Raw genomic sequence first — 24,304 nt, forward strand, 5'->3', positions numbered from 1 at the left:
GATTTGAGCCATGGAGGCGTGTTCAGATTTGGGTAGAGAGAAACTGACGTGGAGGGTGTATAGTAGATAAAGTTGGCTGGTAGTCTAAAATAGAAGGAAAATTTTAGAAAGACCGAGGTCAACTCAATGTAATGGTGGGTCAACACTGGTTGGGCCTTTTGTGGTGGAATGATTTAAAGCTGAGTGAGTGGGTTTTTGTTTTGAATGTGAGTGGGCTGGAGATTTTTTTATTCCAATGGGGCTTTCAGTTGGGTTTTGCGCTTAGAAGGAAGGGAAAATGTTGATGATGATGGTGTCAATGAGTAAAAGGGAGGAGCTTGGAGTTGGGATGAAAAGATTATGGCAATGTTAGTATGATAAGTATGAGGGTGGCAGAGAGACGATTTTTTCTCTTCCATAGCCATGGGGGTCCAGGGATTTATTTTTGGGCCTCTATAATGGGCTGATTTATGCATAGAGAAAAAAAACACAGTTTATATATAAAATCCCTAATGGATTAAAGAATGTGGATGAGAATGGTAGATAAGAATGTTGATGTCACTTACATATTCTAGCAATCGAGACACATGTCATACTAGTAGACTTCCTTAATTCACATGTGCAATGAACTAAAACATGGACTGTCCATATCACGTTTTGTTGCTAAATGTATTAATTGTTGACTAAAACCTTAATTGTTGATTTAAATTCTACCATCCAATAGTAAAATTTCATGAAAATGTTAGCAAATTATGGCCAACCATTTTTCTCCCCATTTTTTGGTTGAATACGATCAACTTTATCATTAAATATGAACAAATATAGTCTATCATCAATCATTTTTCTTTTCAAATGAATTCTTAATAATCCCCCAAATTTTGTACTCACCTTGTGTGGAACAGGTACCTCAATGAGTCAATCTTGGTCCTTACAAATACTGTTCCACTCAATCTTGGTCTTCACAAAGGTCATTGATTGTCACTAACCATTACAAATGATTGGTACAAGTGCCAATTACATATGAAGGAAGAAAATAGGATACACCATAGATGTTATGAAGCACTTAGATGTTATCATTGCCATATTTGCTATGAGGACTTCTATTGCATTGCATCCTGGGTTATCTACCATTTTCAAGGATGAAATTTATCGTTCGACATATTTGCCGTAACATGAAATTTGCAAATTGTAAGTGCCGAGCAGTACACTAGCAGATGTCTTTTTTTCCTGTTATTTAAAAAATAATAATAATAAAGATGTATTTTTTCTATTATATAGCATGTATGGCTAAGTAAAAGATGATAAGAGGCGCCACAAAATAAAGGGTTGCAACAACATTTCAAGAACAGATGTACAGAATACAGAATCCACTCAAGAAGAAAGCATGTAAATGACGTAATAGATAGCTGGTACTCTTTATTCAACATGTGAAAGACCCCCACCACTTTCAGACCGTGCCCTGCAAATGAGTAGAAAAATTTTCAGTAAGCCGACTATTTTGGAAATTTAGGACCATATATGCAAGTGACCAACTGTTTAAAGTGAAACCTTTCAAGCCCTTAAACAAAGGACAAAACTTAGATACAGTTACTTAGGTTAGGTGATGTACCTTAAGTTCCCCAATTAAATTCAACTATGTGGTTGTGTTGGTTAATATAGCACAAAAAGTGTTATCTTCCCCAAAGACAATTAAATTCAACTATGTGGTCATTGGTCTATGCAGCCACATAGTTGAAAGTAATTGAGGAGCCTAAGGTATAACACCTATGCCTTATGGAATTGTATTGAAGTTTTTCGTTTAAATGATTACTCCACTTGGCACTTGAATCAAGATGTAGGATAGACTGAAGGAAATATACTAATTCATTCATGTAAAGAGTTCTATCAATGGATTTCAAGCCAGTAGATAAGCCCATTGGCAGTAGTAAAGAAAAGAGAGGTATAATAATATTCAAACATCATTTTAATAGCAAATCATGATCTTCAATTTGTAATGTGGCATTTGGCATCAATACTGAACATATTTTCATCAATTCAGCTATAAATCATTTGTAATGTATTTGGACTGGCAAACACACAGGTATATATTTTGAAGGAATATATTATTTCCTAACAGAACAATCTGATTACTGATTTATGTGAGTCTGGGAATGTAAGAAATACTTACCACCCCCCCCCCCCCTTTATTAATAAAAAATCATGCATTACGATATGAAGTATACAGTATCACAAAAATTACTCAATATTCTTTTTTGAACATTAAAAAAATAAAAATCATCTATTTATTTATATATGCATAAATGCTCATTTCAAATGCCATGAAAAGGCAATATGGATTTTGAATAATGGCATATGTGAACTTTCATCCAATGTTTTAAAATACATTCTGGTGATCATTCTAATTTGCCCTTTGGAAGGGAATATTTCAATACCGGTATATTCTAAAGTACCGTTTTAGATGTATAAATAAATAAATTGTATAAATTTAAACAGAAACTCCTCATTATATAATGCGGCAGGTTCACATAATATCATTTCAATACCAAATATTATCATTAGGGGCGGATGCCATAAGTTGAAACTCTCTCCAAAAAAAAAAAAAAAAAAAAAAAAAACCAAATATTATAGAATCTTAATATCTTTATTGACAAAAAAAAAAAAAAATGTCTTCAATTAATTAATGCAGCCAGTATTGATCAGTATAACCAGTATTTTTCCTAGTATTTGCCAAAATTGACCGGTACACCCAGTAATGGCTGGTACCACTCAGTATTTTAATCAGTTACTAATCAATCATTTAAAAACAGCAAACATGTCACTAATCAATCACAGAGACAGAGACAGAGACAGAGACAGAGAATTACTCGTGGTCTGAAGGATTTGGCATAAGTTCATAAACAATTGTCACAACGACATCCCTCTTCAACTATAATAATAGACAAGAAAAATGAATCAAAGGATCAGCAACAACTTTTGTTTTTTTAGTAACTAGGACCAACAACAACCATCAAACCTTTATTATGACAATGAGATTACCTGGGTAGCTTCACCTTTTAGGCCAATATAATGAATCTGAGTAGTTTCACAGCCAAAATTCTCAGGAAAATGCAATGTGATACTTGCCACACTTTGAAATTTAATATATCTAATAAAATATATTGACATTATATCAGAAAGTACACAATAACTGATCTTAAGACTAAAACCCATAGGTTGCAGAAAAAACTTATACATAAGTTCTAATGTCATCAACTTGACAATCTGCATTACTACGAAATGAGAAATGTACTCATGTTTTAGTATCTAAATTATTAATTAAACTTACCACACTTTGCATTGCTCTCCCCTCTCAATATAAAATGAAATGAAGTTTCTAGGCAAAGGCAATGCAGTATGATGTATACCAACAAGAATCGAACGAAAAAAAGATTACCTTGTCTGGTATTCCAACACTCCTTGCAAATTTTCAGCCAAATCCCACTCCTTGAAACAATAAAAACAAAGGTTTCATATAATTTGAAGTTTGAAGAAAACAACAAATGCCTTTACAAGAACAGAGGAGGCACTACCTGAATGGCTTGCATACCTTGAGCATCCGAAAAGTCAATGCCATCTCGATTGATGAACCTATCAAAAAAAAAAAAAGATAGAAAAATAATTCTGTGTTTTTTCCCCTCAGAAAAAAGGAAAAATTAGTGCAGTAGAAACCTGGAACAGATTTCATACCATTAAAATTCCTTTGGTGTTATAGTTAGAGTCAAATATGACATCTATATTAAAAATAAATAAATGTTTAAAAAAAACTCAGACAGGCAAAGCATTACTGAGTTTGGTTTCTCATTGACCTTATGGATTAACAAGAAAATAGCAGAATTGTTTGCCCTTTGATTTTCTTCTGGTATTTGTAATTTTTTGGTCTTCTCTTTCTTGGTTTTTCCGCCCTTGCGTGGGTGATGATGCATTATTACAATTAGCATTCAACCTTCTTCCCTTCATATTTGTCATGGGTAATATATATATATATATAGGGCCGTTTGGATACCGCTAAAAACTAAAAACTAAAAACAATGTAGCAAAATAATTTTTAAACGTGTGAATAGTACTGTAGGACCCATTTTTAATGAAAAATTTCTGAAAAAAGAGGATTGTGAGTCCTGTGAACAGTGCACGGGACCCACTGGTGTGACATAAAGTCTGAGAAACATGTTTCTGAAAGAAAAAATAAATAAATGCAGACGCACAAACCTCAGTATCCAAACGGATACATAGTATATGTGAATCATCCGATTCAGTGATTTTTCTTCATTCAACTTTTTAAAAGTTTACCTATAAACATAATGCTCTTTTAACTTTTTGTCATTTTCATCTACTACAATCAGATTCTGAAATACATGGATGTCCATCCAGGAGAGGGGAAAAGAAAAAAGGAAAGAATCAGTACTAGTTTAAATACACAGGGAGTGGCAATCTGGCCAGGGGAGAGGAGTGGTTGGTTTTAGCAACAACTGTATACTTAAAGGCTCAACAACTTGGACAAAATAGAAAAAAGGAAATGTGTTTGTCTGTATGTGTGTGTGTGCGCGTGAGAGAGAGAGAGAGAGAGCTTTTAAACAGCCCCCTTTCGATTCTTCATCTTTAGTATTGTTCGGACTGCTGCTGTATTCAGCAGACCAGATTTTCAAAATCTGCAAAAATGGTGTCTATGTTTATTTACATGTATAGCCAAGAAAATTATTACAAAGCACCAAAAAATTCAATTAAAACCCCACAAAATGCTATAGCTATAGTACCAACTGGTAAACTCCAAGTTCTTGACTACACATATGTCAAATGGATGCAGGATGAACATAATATATAGAGTTGCAGGGTTGGTGTTATAGCAAAGAAAAAAGAACATCCCTGTACAATAGAAATGCTTGCATCACATCACAACATAGGTAACACTTCATTCAAATTTTATGGAAAGCGTAAACAGGGAAAAGGAATATAATTGGTTATATACTAAGAATAATCGCAGTTCATCCATAGAAGATAATTTTACAATCAATATCAATGGCAAAAGGATAAGACTATCTTGTAAATCATCAGCCAAATACCCACAAAAAAAAAAAAAAAAAACCATGTGCCTAAAGTGAAACTTAAAATGTAAATGACAAATGTCTTCCTAACAAACACCATTTCTATCAATCTAGTACTTTCTCCTTAACAACCCTACATACAATTACTTCTTTAAGTAGATTGGGGTTTCTCTGACCAGTTCTTGGGTGAATTGCATCACACCCTCTGTATATTCTTCCAAAACCTTTATCCCCCCATTCCTCACCCCAACTGTTTTTAATCCACCAGAATTTTTTCCTTGTTATTGGAGTAGTTCCAAAGCCTGTAATTAGCACCGCATGTGAAACAAATTCTTTATCTTCAGCAGTAGCTTCATAGACCGAATTTTCATCATGCTTGTATTCTTCTAAGTCTTCAAAAATCTGAATGGTTGCACATAGGCAAAATCCATCACTTAATAAATTCAGCATTAATTCATCATTCTCTACGTTAATCACTGTGTAGTCTTGGAGATATGCCACTGTCATCCCTTGCAAGATTAGAATTAACACATTATGGCATCAAATATCATTTTTTATTGTTATTTAAATATATTTTTATTACAAAGAAAGAAGAAGAAAGAAAAACTTACAGAATCAAAAAAGACTTTTGCAAGCGATTTGCACTCAGATTCTTTTGCTACTCCATGTACCATCAACCAGCGGAATACTTCAAGCATTGGCACCTCATAGTCCCCCCTCCAAGTGCGTGCATCATCTTGAATAAGTTTCCTAGCAATTAGGTACTCCCGTAATGTGTAAATAATAAATTGCAGTGACAATTCATTATCAACAGGGTTACTCCTTGCCAGCGTATATTCCATTGCCGAAAGAATTGTCAAAGCCCAACCTATGGAACTTGGGCCTTGATTTCGAACCCTGCGAAGGACAGGGCCCCCAGGTCCGCATCTCAAATCGCAGTCATCATGGTCCTAAATAATCAAATCCAAATTAAGAAAACCAGAGTTTGTATCTCAATTAAGATTATTTTTTAAAAAATTGAAAAAACTTACCATGATTCTGATAAACACTAAACCTGAAAAACAAGAATGCCCAGATGTTAGAAACAGAGTAAAAGAATCAAATATGGGTTAAAAATTGAGTTTTTGAATTGGGTTTTTTGTATGATCGAATACCCAATAGCCAAAAGGGAAAGAATTTCGTGAAATTAAGTTCAATTTGGTGATGGGGATTGAATTTACCTGGCAAAGTTTGGAGTTTTGTTCCGAACCCTAGGAGACAGCAGAGACCGGAGATCCTGGATAGAACAAAAACAAAAACTTGTGTGGACTGTGCTGCCCTTTGGTTAGAAAATTAATATATAATTTTTTTTCTCCGAAAATATATATATATATATATATATTTTATAAGATTTGTTCGTTGTAGTTGTATGAAATCATTTACTGAAATTTAAAATAACCATTTGAATATTTATTTAGTATAGTATTTACTATAACAATTTTTTAGAACCTATTTACTAAATGTAATATTTATTCACTAAAAAATGCTATAAGGAATGATAATGAATGTCATCATCTTTCCACAATATTTAAATTTTTGCAATGAATGATGATATATGCTATAATTTTTTTGAAAATCTTCATCAAATTAAATATTTGCAACCATCTACAATAAAGATTTTTTTATTCATACTTCATTCTTTATCATCTTATTTTATGAGTCTAACTACAATGTTTAGCTTACTTATTTTTAATGAACACCATTTTAAGTAGAAAAATAAATTAAAAAAAGAACAAAATAACAAAAGACATCTGTTATCAAAGTTTCTATTAGATAAAATTATAAGTCAAAAAGATTTAAACCTAATAAATTAGTGTTCTCTAGGTAACAAATTGAACATCATATATCATCATTCTAACTTTCCAAATATGACTACCAGTCTACCACATAATATTCAAAATACAAGAAAAAAGTTTTTGGGACATTAAAATTTAGTAGGAGTATTTCAAACATTGCATAATGGAATATTTTAGGAATTATAAGATTTCGTTATGGTTTAACTAAGAGAGTAACAGTAGAAATATATGCTCATTTACAAAATATAAAGGAGAAAATTATTCAACTTTAATTTAGGGGGGAATGAAACTACCCCAAACATAAAGAAGAATAGTGCAACTTCGTCAATTTGTGTGTGTGTGTGTAAAACAATGTGTCCAAAAAATCAACCTAAAGAAAATTACACATAAAACAATGAATTTTGGTTCAAAAAATTGACTAAACCAAAAACAAAGTCTAGGAACACAACAAAATGTCACGATATTTTTGCAATACTTTTATTTCTAGCTATGGTGGGTTCTGGTTTAATATTTTATTATATTATTTTAGAATAATGCTACATTCACAATATTTTCATAATAAATTGTAGATGGTAAATTGTTACTGGTTTTAAATTGGGCTAACCACTTTTGACCGTGCATTAAAAAAAAAAATAACAAATAACAAATAAAAAGCCAATTGAAGAAAATTGTGCCTAAAACAATAAATTTTGGCTTACCAAATTTGACTAAACAAAAAAAGAAGCATAGGAAGACAACAAAATGTCACACAAAAAATAATCCTAGGAACACAACAAAATGTCACAACATTTCCGCAAATTTTTTTTATTCCCAGCTGTGGCTGGTCTCAATTTGATATTATTATTTTATTTTTTATGTCCACAGTATTTTCACAACAAATTTTAGGTGAAAAATTATTACTAGTTTTAAAATTGTGCTTTAAAAAAAATAACAAACAAAAAGACAACACAAGAAAATTGTGTGTGAAACCATAAATTTTGGCTCACCCAATTTGACTATATTAAAAAAGAAGTCTAAGAATTCAACAAAATATCTCAATACCTTCATTTTTAGGATCCGAATAGATTTTTTTTTTATTTTATTTGAGAGAAATGTTACATCCATAACATTTTTATAACAAATTCTAAATGACAAGTTATTATTGGTTTTAAACTGAGCTCACTACTGATATCACTTTTTTATCCATCAAAAATACCTTGCCACATAAAATTTGTTGTGAAATTATTGTGAAAATGTTATAGATATAACATTACTCCTTAATTTTAAAATCAAGCAATTTTTCCCTTAATATTTTAGAAAATAGAAAATATGTCATATTGTTATTCTCTCAATTAAATCTTAATAAATTATGATTTTAAAAATATTTATTGTGTATTGTCTAAAATACTCCCACTAAATTTTAACATCCCCAAAATTTTCCTCACGTATTTTGAGTTTTAAATTGTAGTAATTCTCAGTCTCTTATTTTATTATTTTATTTTGACCTTTCAAAAATTGACACCTCAATAATTATGAAAATATTGTAAGAATATGTTGTGTCAGTGTAATTGTGTATGCACATATAAATATTTAAAAGAAAAGACATAGAGAGCACAAACAAAACTGGCATACGGTGGAAAAAAGAAAAAAAGAAAAAGAAAAAGAAAAAGAGAGGCGCATAAACGGTGCAGATTGTCAAATAATTGTGAAAATATTGTAAGAATTTGTTAAGTCGATGTAATTGAATATGTACAAATAAATAATAAATATTTAAAAGAAAAGACAAAAAAGAAAAAGCATAAAACAAACTGGCGAAAAAAAAAAAGAAAAAGAAAAAAGAAAAAAAGAGGAAGGCCAATGCACAGAGCAGGTTGAACAAACCAAATAATATTGTAAGAATGTGTTGTATCAGTATATCTGTGTATGCACATATAAATATTTAAAAGAAAAGCCAAAAAAAGCACAAGCAAAACCGGCATATGGTGAAAAAAAAAAAAAAAAAAGGGCCCATGAACGATGCAATTGTCAAATAATTGTGAAAATATTGTAAAAATTTGTTAAGTCGATGTAATTGAATATGTACATATAAATAATAAATATTTAAAATAAAAGACAAAGAACAAAAAGCACAAAACAAACCGGTGAAAAAAAAGAAAAAAAGAGGAAGGCCAATGCACAGTGTGAGTTAAACAAACCAAACGCACGGTACAAAAACATTGTTTGCGCATTTGCACTTTTATATATATATATATATATATATATATATATATATATATATATATATAAGAGAATTAAAAGAAAAGACAAAAAGAGCACAAGCAAAACCGGCATACGGTGGAAAAAAGAAAAAAGGTCCATAAACGGTGCAAATTGTCAAATAATTGTGAAAATATTGTAAGAATTTGTTAATTCGATGTAATTGAATATATACATATAAATAATAAATATTTAAAAGAAAAGACCAAAAATAAAAAGCACAAAACAAACCAGGGAAGAAAATTATTGGATCCCTCACACGTAATTTATTCATGTTTAAATAACGAAAATTATTGTTTAAACTAGTTTATTCTAATGCCTTTGTGGCGTATGGAGTGCGCTTTGTTCCAATTTGATTCTGCATACAGTTTCGTGTCGAAATTCGATGAGCTAATGTGGGAGAGAGAGAGAGAGAGAGAGAGAGAGAGACAGTGAGTGTCGATTTTGAGGTTTTTGACGAAAGGTTAGGGGCAACAGAGGAAGACGAAGCCTTTTGTTGCAACTTTTTGTATGAAAATGAGCGCGATAGTGTCGACATTTTGTGTTTGCCTAACATTCTCTCTCTCCTAATAAGTACTCAACAATCTACCTGCTTGATTTGTTTACCTTTATATATTAGCTTTTTTTCCATTTTGAAAATTACTTATTATTTCTAGTCATTTTTCTTAATATAGGACCCAAAAAAAAAAAAAAAAACTTACTTTAAAATAATTGAAAGTTAAATGAATTGAAATAAAATTACAATAAAAAATTATGCGAAATTCGCAAATAATACTAAAATAAGCAATAAAAATTAACTTATAATTCAATTACAAACACTACAGTACTACAACTACATGTTTTGGATGGTACATTGTTTCAAAATGACTTTATTTTAGAGAGAGAGAGAGATAGATATAGATGTTCTATTATTGAGTGAGAGAACAAGCGAGTGTTCGCATGAGAGAAAGAGGGCCATATACCGTCGGTTGTCAAAGTACAGTTTTACCCGGGTTCTTACTTTTTATGCAAACCAAGGCCCATTTATTCACTTATGCTTCCTTTGTTGGGCCTCCTTGTTCCAAAACTAAATTATCTCATTCAAATAAAATTCCACTCTAGTAATTGGGCCATGGCCCTCCTCCTTTATATATATATATATATATATATATATATATATATAAAAGGCATAAATACACTTTTAATCCTTACATTTTGGTTTTTTCCTATTTTGGCCCCTATATTTTAATTTTACCACTTTTAGTCCCTAAACCAATTAACACGTGTTATTTTCGTCCTTTCCGTCAGTCAACCAACAGAAATATCTGACGTAGCTGACGAAAGAATTAAAATATTATAAAAAATGCCACATTCGGTGAAGATCCAGTGAAGATTCGGCGAAGATCTGGTGATGAGATGGAAGTTTTCGTTCAAATCTAGGCTCGAGGTGGTGTTTTTTGCTTCGATCTTATGGTTATCACACAAATCCAAAGAAAAATCAACAGATCCGGTGAAGATCTGGCAAAGATTCGGTGAAGATCTGGAGGTTGAAACTCACTCCGACTTCAACTGACCTAATCGTTGTCCGTTGGAGACCGATCCAACTTGACCTGAGGTTGTTCGCGGTCGACAGCGGGTCGTTCAACCTCCCACCCAATGTGAGCAGGTCAGTTCCGAGTTGGGCATAAACCAGACCCGGACCGACCCGTGGACACCATGTGATGGGCTGGAGTTTTTTACTTATTTCATGTTGATGACGATGATGTCAATGAGTAAAAGGGAGGAGCTTGGAGTTGGGATAAAAAGAAAATGGTGATGTTAGTTAGTATGATAAGAAAGAGTGTGGCAGAGAGATGATTCTCTCTCTCCCATAGCAGTGGGGATCTAGGGATTTATTTTTGAGGCCTCTACAATGGGCTAATGACTATATATGAATAGGGAAATATGACGGTTTATACATTGAATCCTCAAGAGTTTAGGAAATGTGGATAAGAATGTTGATGTCACTTACATATTTTAGCAATTGGGACACATGTCATACTAATGAATTTTCTTAATTCATATGTGCAAAGAACCAAAACATTAATTGTCCATGTCAAGTTTTTTTTTTTGGTTTTTGGGTAAACTCCATGTCAAGTTTTATTGTGAGTTATAATTGTTGACTATAACTTTATTTTTTTTGAGAAAGTATAACCTAAATTGTTGATTTAAGGTGCACAATCTAATAGTAAAATTTCATGGAAATTGTGGGAGGACTTTCGTTTCGGCTCCAAGAAGGAATTGTTCTCTTTGGAAATGGCATTAAACCTTAGTCCTCAAGATTTTGCTCAATCCCACATCGGTGAGAGATGCCTCCCACACATGCCTTATAAGCTTGAGCCTAAGACATGTGTGTACCCGATGTGGGATTGAGCAAAATCTTGAGGACTAAGGTTTAATGCCATTTCCAAAGAGAACAATTCCTTTTTGGGGTCGAGACGAAAGTCCCCCCACAGAAATGTTAGTAAATTATGGCGAACCATATTTCTCCCTTTTTTTGGTTGAATACAGTCACCTTTATCATCGTATATAAACACAAACAGTACATCATCAATCATTTTTCTTTTCAAATGAATTCTTAATAATTCATATGTATACTTATACACTTAGATTATGTTAGAATAGAATTCTATCTTATATAAAAAAAAAAAATAATAATCATAATAATTTCACCAATTTTTTACTCATCCTGAGTGGAACAGGAACCTCAATCTTCGTATTCATAAAGGTCATTGATTGTCACTAAAAAATAGATCAAATGATTGTTACAAGTGCCCTCATTATTATTTAAAAAATTAAATAAGAAGAATTTCCACGTTGCAAGGGAGTAGGATAACATAGTTAAACGGAAAAAAAGAAACTTGAAAATAAGGTGCTTACGGTGGTTAACAACTTTTTGTAGCTTTTGCAGCATTTTTTCTTTTTTTTGCAGTTTTTTTTTTAATCTTTTTTGACAATTTTTTAGTAGTTTATTATCTTTTTTGACAATCCTTTTAATAATTTTTTAATTTTTATTAAGTGGGACCTATATAAGAAAATCTTAACAAATGCTTGTTAACATTTCCCTTTACTTTTTACAGGTTTCTTACTTTTTGTTTTTACACAACATAACATACCCTTAAGAGGCTGTTGGGATGAATTTTGTTCAAAACTCAATTTCCACCACTCAATATTTTTCACATTATTTGTGGGTCCCATAACTATCACTTAGTGTAGTTTTTTTATTTTTTATTTTTTATTTTTTATTTTTTTTATTATTATTTTTTTTCAGTACCCAAGCTCATCAAACCCAGTAAAAAAAAAAAAGAAAAAAGAATTGAACCCAAAAAAACCTAGCCAAAAAAAGAACCTAGTGAAAGAACAAAAAAAAAAAAAAAAAAAAGAGAGAAAGAACTGAACCTAGTGAAGAACGTGAAGAAGCCACTAGTGTGAAAGGAAAAAGAAAAAAAAGAACATGAAGAACGCACGCATCGAACCCAATGAAGAAAGAAAGAAAAAAAATGGTCAAAAGTTGCGGCTGTGACTGACACAGATCCCTCCATGTAGTGTTATTTACGGAAATGCCATTGAGTTATGAGTTATGGAAACTAAAAATAGTTAAAATGTGTTTTCAGTTTCCATAACTCATAACTCAAAAACCAGAGAATTGAGTGATGGAAACAGAGTTATCGTGCGCCAAACGGATATTGAGCTATGGGTCCCACCATTTTTGAGTTATGAGTTATGAAAACTGAGAATTGAGTTACGGAAACAGGCCATCCAACTCAATTCTCTGTTTCCATAACTCATAACTCAAAAATGATGGGACCCATAGTAAAAAGTTTGTTTGGCAAACAATAACTCTATTTCCATAACTCTGTTTTCATCACTCTTATTTGATTTTTGAGTTATGAGGTATGGAAACGGAAAACAACTTTTGGCTGTTTTCAGTTTCCATAACTCATAACTCAATGGCAATATTGTAATTAAACACACATAGGGGACCCACAGCCGCAACTTTTGACCACCTTTTGACTCTTTTTTTTTTCTTTTCCTGGGTTGGCCGTTCATTTTTTTTTTCTAGGTTGGCGTTGTTCTTTTTTTTTTTTTTCCTGGGTTGCTGTTTGGTTTTTATTTTTTATTTTTTTTTTTTATATTAGCTTCGGTGAGTTGGGTACTAAAAAAAAAAAAAAAAAAACTATACTGGCTGACAGGTGTGGGACCCATGAATAGTGTGAAAAAATTGAGTGATGAAAATAAAAGTGATGTTGCCAAATGAGTGTGAAAAAATGAGTGATGAGTGATGAAAATTGAGTGACGGAAATTGAGTGATGAAAAAAGCTTACCCAAACAGGCTCTAAGGTTCTCAATGGGGACTTGGAGTCTGGTACTGTACTATCTCACATGTATGTATATCATATTATATTTAAGAAATATTGTATTTCCCATAATAAATATATATATATATATATATTGTATCTCACGTGTGTATAATGTTTATGTTAAAAAAATATATTAAAAACAAGTGCTGAAATAATAATGGATTGTGATTCTAAACTTTTATTGAAAAAAAAATAAACAAATGGATTGTGATCAGATAGCATTTAACTTTTTGTTTTATTTTATAGGAAGATAAATTACTAAGAAAATTAAATTACTTTGTTTCATAGCATATCAAATGCAATCTTGCAATTTATTTTTTCACAGTATTTATCTCATACAAAAAGGATAGAGATTAAATTTCTCTAAAGTCTAATAATAATGTCATTTGACAATTTTATTATTTTTTAAGAGAAACATTTTATTTTGGCACAAAGAAGATTGAAAATGCATTTTTTTGGCCTAAACGGCCTTTGTACAATTTTTGGAATTTTAAGAGTTAAGTTGTGATTTTTGAAAGTTTTGGGGTTAAATATGTAATTTTAGGAAGTTTCAGGACAAAAATGTGATTTGTAGAAGTTTTGGGCATAAAAATGTAATTTGAAAAAAGGTTTGGGGGCAATTCCATAATTTGGAATTTTGGAGAAAGGTTTATGTTGGTGGGTCCACTGGTTGGGCTTTGTCGTGGAATGATTTAAAGTTGAGTTTTTGTTTTAAATATGAGTGGGCTGGAGGTTTTTACATAAATGGGGCTTTCAGTTGGGCTTTGCGCTTAGAAGGAAGGGAGAATGAGGGTGGCAGAGAGACGATTCTTTCTCTTCCTTATCCGTGGGGTCCCGGGATTTATTTTTGGGCCTTTACAATGGGCTGATTTATGAATAGGAAAAACTAACGGTTTAAATATAAAATTCTTAAGGATTTAGGAAATGTGGATAAGAACGGTAGATAAAAATGTTGATATCACTTACATATTCTAGTAATCGAGACACATATCATACTAATGGACTTCTTAATTCACGTGCAAATAACTAAAACATGGACTGTCTATGTCACATTTTATTGTGAGTTATTAATTGTTGACTAAAACCTTAATTGTTGATTTAAGTTCTACAATCCAATAGTAAAATTTCATGGAAATGTTAGCAAATTATGGCCAACCATCTTCCCCCACCCCCCCCCCCCCCCCACTTTTTTTGGTTGAATACGATCAACTTTATCATTAAATATAAACACATAATCTATCATCAATCATTTTTCTTTTCAAATGAATTCTTAATAATCCACTCAATCTTGGTCTTCACAAAGGTCATTGATTGTCACTAACTGTTACAAATGATTGTTACAAGTGCCCTCATTATTATTATTTTTAATTATAAAGTATTTAGCGTTGGCATTGCACCTCTGAAGAAGTTTTGAGTGCTTAAAAATTCGCCCTACATGATTTATATTATCATCTGGGAATAGATGTAAGAATGCTGGTGAGAATAAAGCTATAACTCCGACTCTCCGACATGTTGGTTCAGTTTTGCATTGTACATTTGGTTAGGCACTAAGCAGAACAAATGCCAAGTAATGCCAGATTCACCAACTATGTTTTTGCTAGGTAACTTTGGGAGAAGAAAAGGTGAGGTTCGAACTCCAAGTCCATATACTAACCCCACATAAGAGACGACATGTCGTTGGTTCATTCAAGGTGCCAGTTACATATAAAGGAAGAAAATAGAATACACCATAGATGTTATGAAGCACTTAGATGTCATCATTGCCATATTTGCTATGAGGCACTTCTATTGCATTGCATCCTGGGTTATCTACCATTGTCAAGGATGAAATTTACGTTTGACATATTTGCTGTAACATGAAATTTGCAAATTGTAAGTGCTGAGCAGTACACTAGCAGATGTCTTTTTTTCCTGTTATTTTTTAAAAAATAATAATAATAAAAAAGGTGTATTTTTTCTATTATATAGCATGTATGGCTAAGTAAAAGATGATAAGAGGTGCCACAAAATAAAGGGTTGCAACAACATTTCAAGAACAGATGTACAGAATACAGAATCCACTCAAGAAGAAAGCATGTAAATGATGTAATAGATAGCTGGTACTCTTTATTCAACATGTGAAAGACCCCCACCACTTTCAGACCGTGCCCTGCAAATGAGTAGAAAAATTTTCAGTAAGCCAACTATTTTGGAAATTTAGGACCATACATGCAAGTGACCAACTGTTTAAAGCGAAACCTTTCAAGCCCTTAAACAAAGGACAAAACTTAGATACAGTTACTTAGATTAGGTGATATACCTTAAGTTCCCCAATTAAATTCAACCATGTGGTTGTGTTGGTTAATATAGCACAAAAGGTGTTATCTTCCCCAAAGACAATTAAATTCAACTATGTGGTCATTGGTCTATGCAGCCACATAGTTGAAAGTAATTGAGGAGCCTAAGGTATAACACCTATGCCTTATGGAATTGTATTGAAGTTTTTCGTTTAAACGATTACTCCACTTGGTACTTGAATCAAGATGTAGGATAGACAGAAGGAAATATACTAATTCATTCATGTAAAGAGTTCTATCAATGGATTTCAAGCCAGTAGATAAGCCCATTGGCAGTAGTAAAGAAAAGAGAGGTATAATAATATTCAAACATCATTTTAATAGCAAATCATGATCTGCAATTTGTAATGTGGCATTGGCATCAATACTGAACATTAAAAAAATTAAAATCATCAATTTATTTATATATGCATTAATGCTCATTTCAAATGCCATGAAAAGGCAATATGGATTTTGAATAATGGCATATGTGAACTTTCATCCAATGTTTTAAAATACATTCATCCAATGTTTTAAAATACATTGTGAACTTTCATCCAATGTTTTAAAATACATTTTGGTGATCATTCTAATTTGCCCTTTGGAAGGGAATATTTCAATACCAGTATATTCTAACAGACCGTTTTAGATGTATAAATAAATAAATTGTATAAATTTAAAACAGGAACTCCTAATTATATAATGCAGTAGGTTCACATAAAATCATTTCAATACCAAATATTATCATTAGGGGTGGATGCCATAGGTTGAAACTCTCTAAAAAAAAATAAAAATAAAAAAACCAAATGTTATAGAATCTTAATATCTTTATTGACAAAAAAAAAAAAAAGTCTTCAATTAATTAATGCACCCAGTATTGATCAGTATAACCAGTATTTTGCCTAGTATTTGCCAAAATTGACCGGTACACCTGGTATTGGCTGGTACCACTCAGTATTTTAATCAGTTACTAATCAATCATTCAAAAACAGCAAACATGTCACTAACAATCACACACACACACACACACACACACACACACACACAGAGAGAGAATTACTTGTGGTCTGAAGGATTTGGCATAAGTTCATAAACAATTGTTGCAACGACATCCCTCTTCAACTATAATAATAGACAAGAAAAATGTATCAAAGGATCAGCAACAACTTTTGTTTTTTTAGTAACTAGGACCAACAACAACCATCAAACCTTTATTATGGCAATGAGATTACCTGGGTAGCTTCACCTTTTAGGCCAATATAATGTATCTGAGTAGTTTCACCGCCAAAATTCTCAGGAAAATGCAATGTGATACTTGCCACGCTTTGAAATTTAGAATATCTAATAAAATGTATTGACATTATATCAGAAAGTACACAATAACTGATCTTAAGACTAAAACCCATAGGTTGCAGAAAAAACTTATAAATAAGTTCTAATGACATCAACTTGACAATCTGCATTACTACGAAATGAGAAATGTACTCATGTTTTAGTATCTAAATTATTAATTAAACTTATCACACTTTGCCTTGCTCTCCCCTCTCAATATAAAATGAAATGAAGTTTCTAGGCAAAGGCAATGCAGTATGATGTATACCAACAAGAATCGAACGAAAAAAAGATTACCTTGTCTGGTATTCCAACACTCCTTGCAAATTTTCAGCCAACTCCCACTCCTTGAAACAATAAAAACAAAGGTTTCATATAATTTGAAGTTTGAAGAAAACAACAAATGCCTTGACAAGAACAGAGGAGGCACTACCTGAATGGCTTGCATACCTTGAGCATCCGAAAAGTCAATGCCATCTCGATTGATGAACCTATCAAAAAAAAAAAAAAAGATAGAAAAATAATTGTGTTTTTTCCAAAAAAGGAAAAATTAGTGCAGTAGAAACCTGGAACAGATTTCATACCATTAAAATTCCTTTGGTGTTAAAGTTGAAGTCAAATATGACATCTATATTAAAAATAGATAAAGGTTTAAAAAAAACTCAGACAGGCAAAGCATTACTGAGTTTGGTTTCTCATTGACCTTATGGATTAACAAGAAAATAGCAGAATTGTTTGCCCTTTGATTTTCTTCTGGTATTTGTAATTTTTTGGTCTTCTCTTTCTTGGTTATTCCGCCCTTGCGTGGGTGACGATGCATGCTAGTATTACAATTAGCATTCAACCCTCTTCCCTTCATATTTGTCATGGGTAATATACATAGTATATGTGAATCATCCGATTTAGTGATTTTTCTTCATTCAACTTTTTCAAAGTTTACCTATAAAACATAATACTCTTTTAACATTTTGTCATTTTATCTACTACAATCAGATTCTGAAATACATGGATGTCCATCCAGGAGAGGGGAAAAGAAAAAAGGAAAGAATCAGTACACGTTTAAATACACAGGGAGTGGCAACCTGGCCAGGGGAGAGGAGTGGTTGGTTTTAGCAACAACTGTATACTTAAAGGCTCAACAACTTGGACAAAATAGATAAAAGGAAATGTGTTTGTCTGTATGTGTGTGTGTGTGTGTGTGTGAGAGAGAGAGAGAGCTTTTAAACAGCCCCCTTTTGATTCTTCATTCTTATAGTATTTTTTGTTCGGACTGCTGCTGTATTAAGCAGCCCAGATTTTCAAAATCTGCAAAAATGGTGTCTGTGTTTATTAACATGTATAGCCAAGAAAATTGTTAAAAAGCGCTTTGATTGTCATTCAAAAAATTCAATTAAAACCCCACAAAATGCTATAGCTATAGTACCAACTAGTAAACTCCAAGTTCTTGACTACACACATGTCAAATGGATGCAGGATGAACATAATATATAGAGTTGCAGGGTTGGTGTTATAGCAAAAAAAAAAAGAACATCCCTGTACAATAGAAATGCTTGCATCATTATTCTAACTTGCAAAATAAAATGCTGAAAAAACGAAAGCCATGTAACATAATGGAAATGTTACAAAGGTTTAACCTACGCTCTCATCTTGGAAGGACTGGTTCCATCAGCACCACCAACAATTGATATGCTCTTGATCTTAACATCTGACGTAAATCTATCACAGTTAATCCAACAAATCAAATAAAAACATTTAGGAGCCTTCAGGACAATTACTTGTGTTGTAAAGATACTAAGATAGCAGGTTTCTAGATAACAGAAGTAGTGACTTACGGAATGTAAACAAGTAACTCCGGGTCACCTTCATTGCTTTCCAAGTGTTCCTGTCGCACAAAGACAATCACGTGAGCTTTGTACGCTGGCAACAAAGAAGTGTATTTTATACAATAGAAATTGCACATGGTAAGCCAAGCCTGAAAACAGCATCTCCATGAAAGACATGCTGGATTAATAAAACTACGTGAACAAAGAAATAAAAAAGGATGTAGTAGGCTAATTACCTCAGAAGAACTAAGGCGCTGCTCCCAAGCTTTAAAAACAGACTTAACACTTCCTGGAACAGACTCATTCAAAGCGGTTACCTAAGTAACGAAACCAAAAAAATAAAATAGATAAATAATCAATGTTTTTCATTTATTGAGGAGGAAAGTTTATACATATAAGTTGGAGGTATATTCAAACAATGACTCTGACAGAGGTGGTGTCCTGTCAATCAGCAAATAAGAGCTCCAGTGATCCATATCACTCACAAGATCACTGAGTTAGTAAGTTGCAGAAACAAATATCATTCCCCTACCCAACACACACACACACACGTCATTTCTTATTGCTTAATAGTTTAATGAGCATAAATGAAAATCATACCAAGACACATATTGACTTCATTCAAAATGCATAACATCTACAGCAGCATTGATAAAAAAAACTGAACCATTATCCATATGTTTAGTTTAGAAGTTAAAAGTAAATAAACCATTAGCAACACATACACATCCACCTCTCAGTTACATATGAAAATCCAAAAGCTGTGACCATAATTTCAAAAGTTGCACATTCCCTTGAAAATTTATAAACAAATAAATAAGAGAAATATACACCAACAATCATTATTCCAAAAATTTCCATAGAGAAGATACTTTCAACCATATATATTTCAATTTGTGATGAGAAAACTAGGACAATATGGGAGAAAGGGTCCGATATGCAGATTAAAACAGATTAAAAGACTCAGACTATTTCTCAGACTGCTTAAAAAAAATCACTTAGTAAGATAAACATATCTTTAAGTAAAGAAGAGTCCAGAGAAAGACGGAAAAACAAAAACAGAAACAAAAACTGAAAAATTGCCAGGCTATAGATAAATGAAACATGAGATATTGCACAGCTTTGTGATCTCCTCATGCATATGATCATCACAAAATCATCCTAATCCTTCTTAGCTTAGAAACATCTCTAAATGGATCACGAATCTGGTTTTGGCATGAAACATGGTGTAGAGATTCGTGCCTCAAAGACAGTTTTCCTGACTTGTTTGTTTTGGCAATGAACAAGAACGCTTTACATGCCTCTCAAATTTCCCTGCTACCTAAGATGAGGATTGAATATCTTGGATGTTAAACAAGAGAGGAAAATTTGAAGATAAATCTTATTATGAATCTTTGAGGGAGTTCAAGGGCTGTTTCTTTTCTTGGTGCAGCATTTGCAGAGCTAGGGTAGCTCGTAAGGCTTCTTTTTTCGTCTGGAAAGCAGCACCGGGTAAAATCTTGATTGATGATAATTTGCAAAAGTGACACTTAAAAAGTTTTGGACTGGTGTGTCATTCATATAAGAAAAGTGGAGAGACAACGTTACATCTTTGGCTTCATTGTCCTGCAGCATCTAATCTGTAGTCTCTTGTGCTTTCTTTATTTGGAGTATCTTGGGTTTTTCCAGAGATGATGGTCCAATTGCTAGCTTGTTGGCAAGGAAGGTTACATAGTAGTAGGGGTGTAAATGCTTGGAAGGTTGCTCCTTTATGTGTCTTGTAGACTAATGGCGAGAATCCATGCATATACCGACTAGTCCTAAATGGTTTTTTTTTATAAGTATTATAAATGATAAATTAAAAGTCCTAAATAGTTACACAATGAAATCAATGAATCTGTAAATTATAAAATAATACATCAAGGATGTAGACCCTATCAAACAGGGATTTTAACAAGGACTGTTTGATAATGTGAATGGGACATTCAACTCCATCAAATCAAATGAAAAACATATCAGCAAAAGGTGCCTACCCACACCAAATGTTGTTCATAAAGAACACTCTGATGCCATCAATATACTATAAATAAACAAAACCTCAATTTTCTTTGAATTTCTCTCCACAAACTCATTCCAATATCCCTCTCACATTTCATAAATACACGCACTAGAAAAGACTCAGACCCCAGAATTCCAAACAATTCCTAGTGACCATTATAGCCACTTGCTTAACAATACCTCCATCTTCCTTCAAAACCACTCTATATGGATCCCAACAGGATTTTATTAGAAAAAATAACCAAATCCATTATGAACATAATAACTACGGTAGGATATCAAATGCATCCTAGATTGAATGCCAAAAACCCAGATTGCAAATTCACATACCAAAACCACTTCAACCTATCTCCACTAAATCTTTAACAAGAAATCCACCTAAGTCCAAGGAGTATCGCAACTAATATTTGCACAGATCACTTTCTGCTTACAAAAAAATGGTTCTATATTGTCATATTGGGAATATATGAAATACCACGCAAGAAAACTCATCTACCTTTTCATACTGCTTTGTAATTCTCAAAAGTTTCTATAACTCAACTAGCAATAACCACAAGGTTGAGCCTAAAAGAAAAACCTATTGAATGACGCTACTCAGTATCAGCAGGAACTGGAATCAACTGTCTGACAAGTTATTACCTTCAACAATATAATGTAAAAAATTTGGACCATTCAATACTTTTACCAAAACATCAAACAATAAAGGAAATATAAGATTCAATAAAAGAAAAATCACTTAAAGACACAGGTGGCCTTATTGATGAAACAGTGAGGGAGAGCTGCTTGAGATGATTTGGTCATGTGCAGAGGGGAGCAATTAGTATGCCTTCGAGGAAGAGTGATTTGATTCAAGTCGAGGAAATGAAAAAAAAAAAAAAAATCAGGGAAATAACTAAAATAACATTAGTTTAAATTGTAAAAATTGACATGTCAATATGAAGGCAATAGCCGGTATGATTTCAAATAGAATAGAATGGTGAAAAACAATACATATGGTCGACCCTGATTAGTCTGTTTAGCTACATGCTGACCCCAAATGTTTGGGACTAAGGTTTAGTTGTTGTATCAAACTACCAAGCAACTTCTCAAATTTTTTTTTTTTTTTTGAATAAAAAAGAACCAGTTTATTACACATAATCAGTATCATATCTATAGGCAAACCATTGAAGACAAAAAACATACATAACATGGGAAATAAAATTTATGGGATTAAGAACTTTAAGCTACTGGGACATTATAATTTACAAATGAAACATCTGGGCACACGAGAAAAACCATTAATGGGGTAACTGTTCCTTCTAATAACCAATCTGGGCATTTCAGAAACACAACCAAAAGTACTCACAATGTCAAAAAAAAAAAGTTTTGATTAGTTTTATGAAGAGAACCATTTACAAGGGTTGAGAAAAAATATATATATATATAAGAGAAGAGAGAATTGACCTTAGTGAGGTCTATGTGCTTGTAAAGAGACCAATCAGTTGAACAATCATGATCTTCACAACTGTGGTCATGTAAACACGCCATCTCCAAAATTCTGGAAATCTCAGACACCGCAATATCGTCGGTATAAAGAAAAGCACTTGTAAAAGAAGAAGGAAGAAGAAGATAGCATTTATCAGAAGCGTGACACTTTTCTTATAAATAAATAAATGCCCCATTTATAAAGTGGCACTCGACCAATAAGAAATTAAGAAATTAAGTAATAAATAAATTATTACTTATTATTATTGCTTCTTAAAAAAAACATATTATTATTATTATAAAGTAAAGAGAGATTAAATTTTGCACTTTTAATTTCAAAAATCACCTATATTAGTTAAAGTAAATTTGTGTAAAGTTAAATTTTTGATACATCTAATAAGATTTAAATATTTTCTTTCATTAGATACAAATTACCTTTTAAACATCGAAATATCGTATAGGATTTCAATATTTTCTTTCATTACTTTTACATCTAAAATTTGAATCGAGACCAACTTAAATATGGATTTGTGGTTTATTTGTAAACATGACTAACAACTTGATTAACAATTTAATATCATTACTGACTCTCAATACAATTTTAGAAGTTATTCTTATTTCTAGAAACATGAGTTTACATTTGTTGAAATCAAAGGAAACAAATAAGGAAAAATGATAACTGGCGTATTTCAAATTATTCCTGTAGGGACACGATTTGTGACGACCCATAGTAGTGTTGGGTTCGCACGTAAAAAGGCCCAAACAATATCATTTATAGAGCGTGGATTTGAAAGGCTAGGCCTTAGTCACCAGACGGTGGGTTTTTTGTGGTGTTCGTACATAATTAAATCGTGATCGCCATAGGAGTCTTTCTCCTGGAGGCGAGCTGGGAGGCTCTGGTTTTTGGCCATTTTTCCTAGCCCCTGCTCTGGATTGCTTACTTTTCCTTTTATACTAGCATGTGTTCCTTATCCTTCGTCCACGTGTATGATCGACTTTTCCAAGACTGATACTTGTCCCATCAGCCCATATCCAGAGTGGTTGGGGGTGGTTGTAAAAGCTGGAGAGTATGGCTCTGTCAGGTGCAGAGTATTGAATGGCAGTAAGGGCAGCTTTCCCTGGTCGTTATACTTTCCAACGTATCCTTCTCTGTTGACCTAAATATTTTAGATTTTTTTTTTCACACTGTTCCTATACCGTTTTTGCCCTTCCTTCTAGTGAGACCTCGGACATGCCGAGGACTGAATCGTCCTCAGCTATGTCCCAAGACTATTTTGTACTTGTATTACCAATCTTGGGCCATAACCTTCCTCGGCTCGGGCCTTGGACCCCAATGAATAAATGGGCCAGGGCCACAAATTATTGGGCCCCACAATAGCCCTTCAAAATCCTGCTGTCCGACCTCTTGGTTGGAGAGGAGGGTTTTGGTAATGCCAAGCCTTTATTACAGCTCGTTTAACTCGGTCCTTCATTAATGTTGGTGTCTCTTCATCTACCCAGGAAACATACCGAGCTACGAGTCATTCCTCTAAATTCATTCACAATGCGTTCCTGCCGTTTTGCTTATCCAAAACGCGCTTTTAATGATTTCCCTTTACGAGACCATTTAAATTCGACGGTTATTGACGGTGTGGGGAAGTGGAACGGGCATATTCTCGTTCACAGATTTTCTTGGAAATCTGGACGGATTAAATACCTTCCGTTTTGCCCTTCATATAAGAAGAAAAGCAAGAGGTTACTTCTCTTGTACAGAGACCCTTTTAATCCTTCTGAAATTTGAAGCACTTAGCCTCCTCCAGAGTTTACTTTATCCGCTGGTTACACCTT

General features: G+C 32.7%; 1 protein-coding gene across 3 annotated transcripts; it reads right to left on the bottom strand.

Annotated features, from left to right (window-relative positions):
* Positions 1-1,289: 1,289 nt before the first annotated feature.
* Positions 1,290-22,651, bottom strand: LOC126708727 (uncharacterized). 3 transcript variants are annotated; one of them, XM_050408633.1, is made up of 9 exons: positions 22,457-22,651; positions 19,213-19,293; positions 18,986-19,035; positions 18,792-18,869; positions 17,587-17,644; positions 17,451-17,500; positions 17,054-17,162; positions 2,844-2,905; positions 1,290-1,438 (listed from the first exon to the last, which is right to left on the bottom strand). In XM_050408633.1, exons 1-9 carry the CDS (start codon positions 22,538-22,540, stop codon positions 1,396-1,398), a joined length of 615 nt encoding a protein of 204 aa, XP_050264590.1. In that variant the 5' UTR covers positions 22,541-22,651; the 3' UTR covers positions 1,290-1,395. The 3 variants fall into 3 exon arrangements, with proteins under 3 accessions (XP_050264590.1, XP_050264579.1, XP_050264570.1); XM_050408622.1 differs by lacking the exon at positions 2,844-2,905 and adding an exon at positions 16,882-16,943; XM_050408613.1 differs by lacking the exons at positions 1,290-1,438; positions 2,844-2,905 and adding exons at positions 15,442-15,655; positions 16,882-16,943.
* Positions 22,652-24,304: the final 1,653 nt, after the last annotated feature.

This window comes from Quercus robur, chromosome 2, assembly GCF_932294415.1.
Source record: "Quercus robur chromosome 2, dhQueRobu3.1, whole genome shotgun sequence".
Classification (NCBI taxonomy): Eukaryota; Viridiplantae; Streptophyta; class Magnoliopsida; order Fagales; family Fagaceae; genus Quercus; species Quercus robur.

What these genes read in the sequence shown, in the direction of transcription:
- LOC126708727 (XM_050408633.1), bottom strand. Translation starts at nt 22,540, where the DNA reads ATGGCGTGTTTACATGACCACAGTTGTGAAGATCATGATTGTTCAACT. An exon ending in AGCACATAGACCTCACTAAG is followed by an intron (nt 19,294 to 22,456) that starts GTCAATTCTCTC and finishes TTCGTTACTTAG; the next exon opens with GTAACCGCTTTGAATGAGTC. An exon ending in CCAAATCCTTCAGACCACGA is followed by an intron (nt 1,439 to 2,843) that starts GTAATTCTCTGT and finishes ACTCATTTGCAG; the next exon opens with GGCACGGTCTGAAAGTGGTG.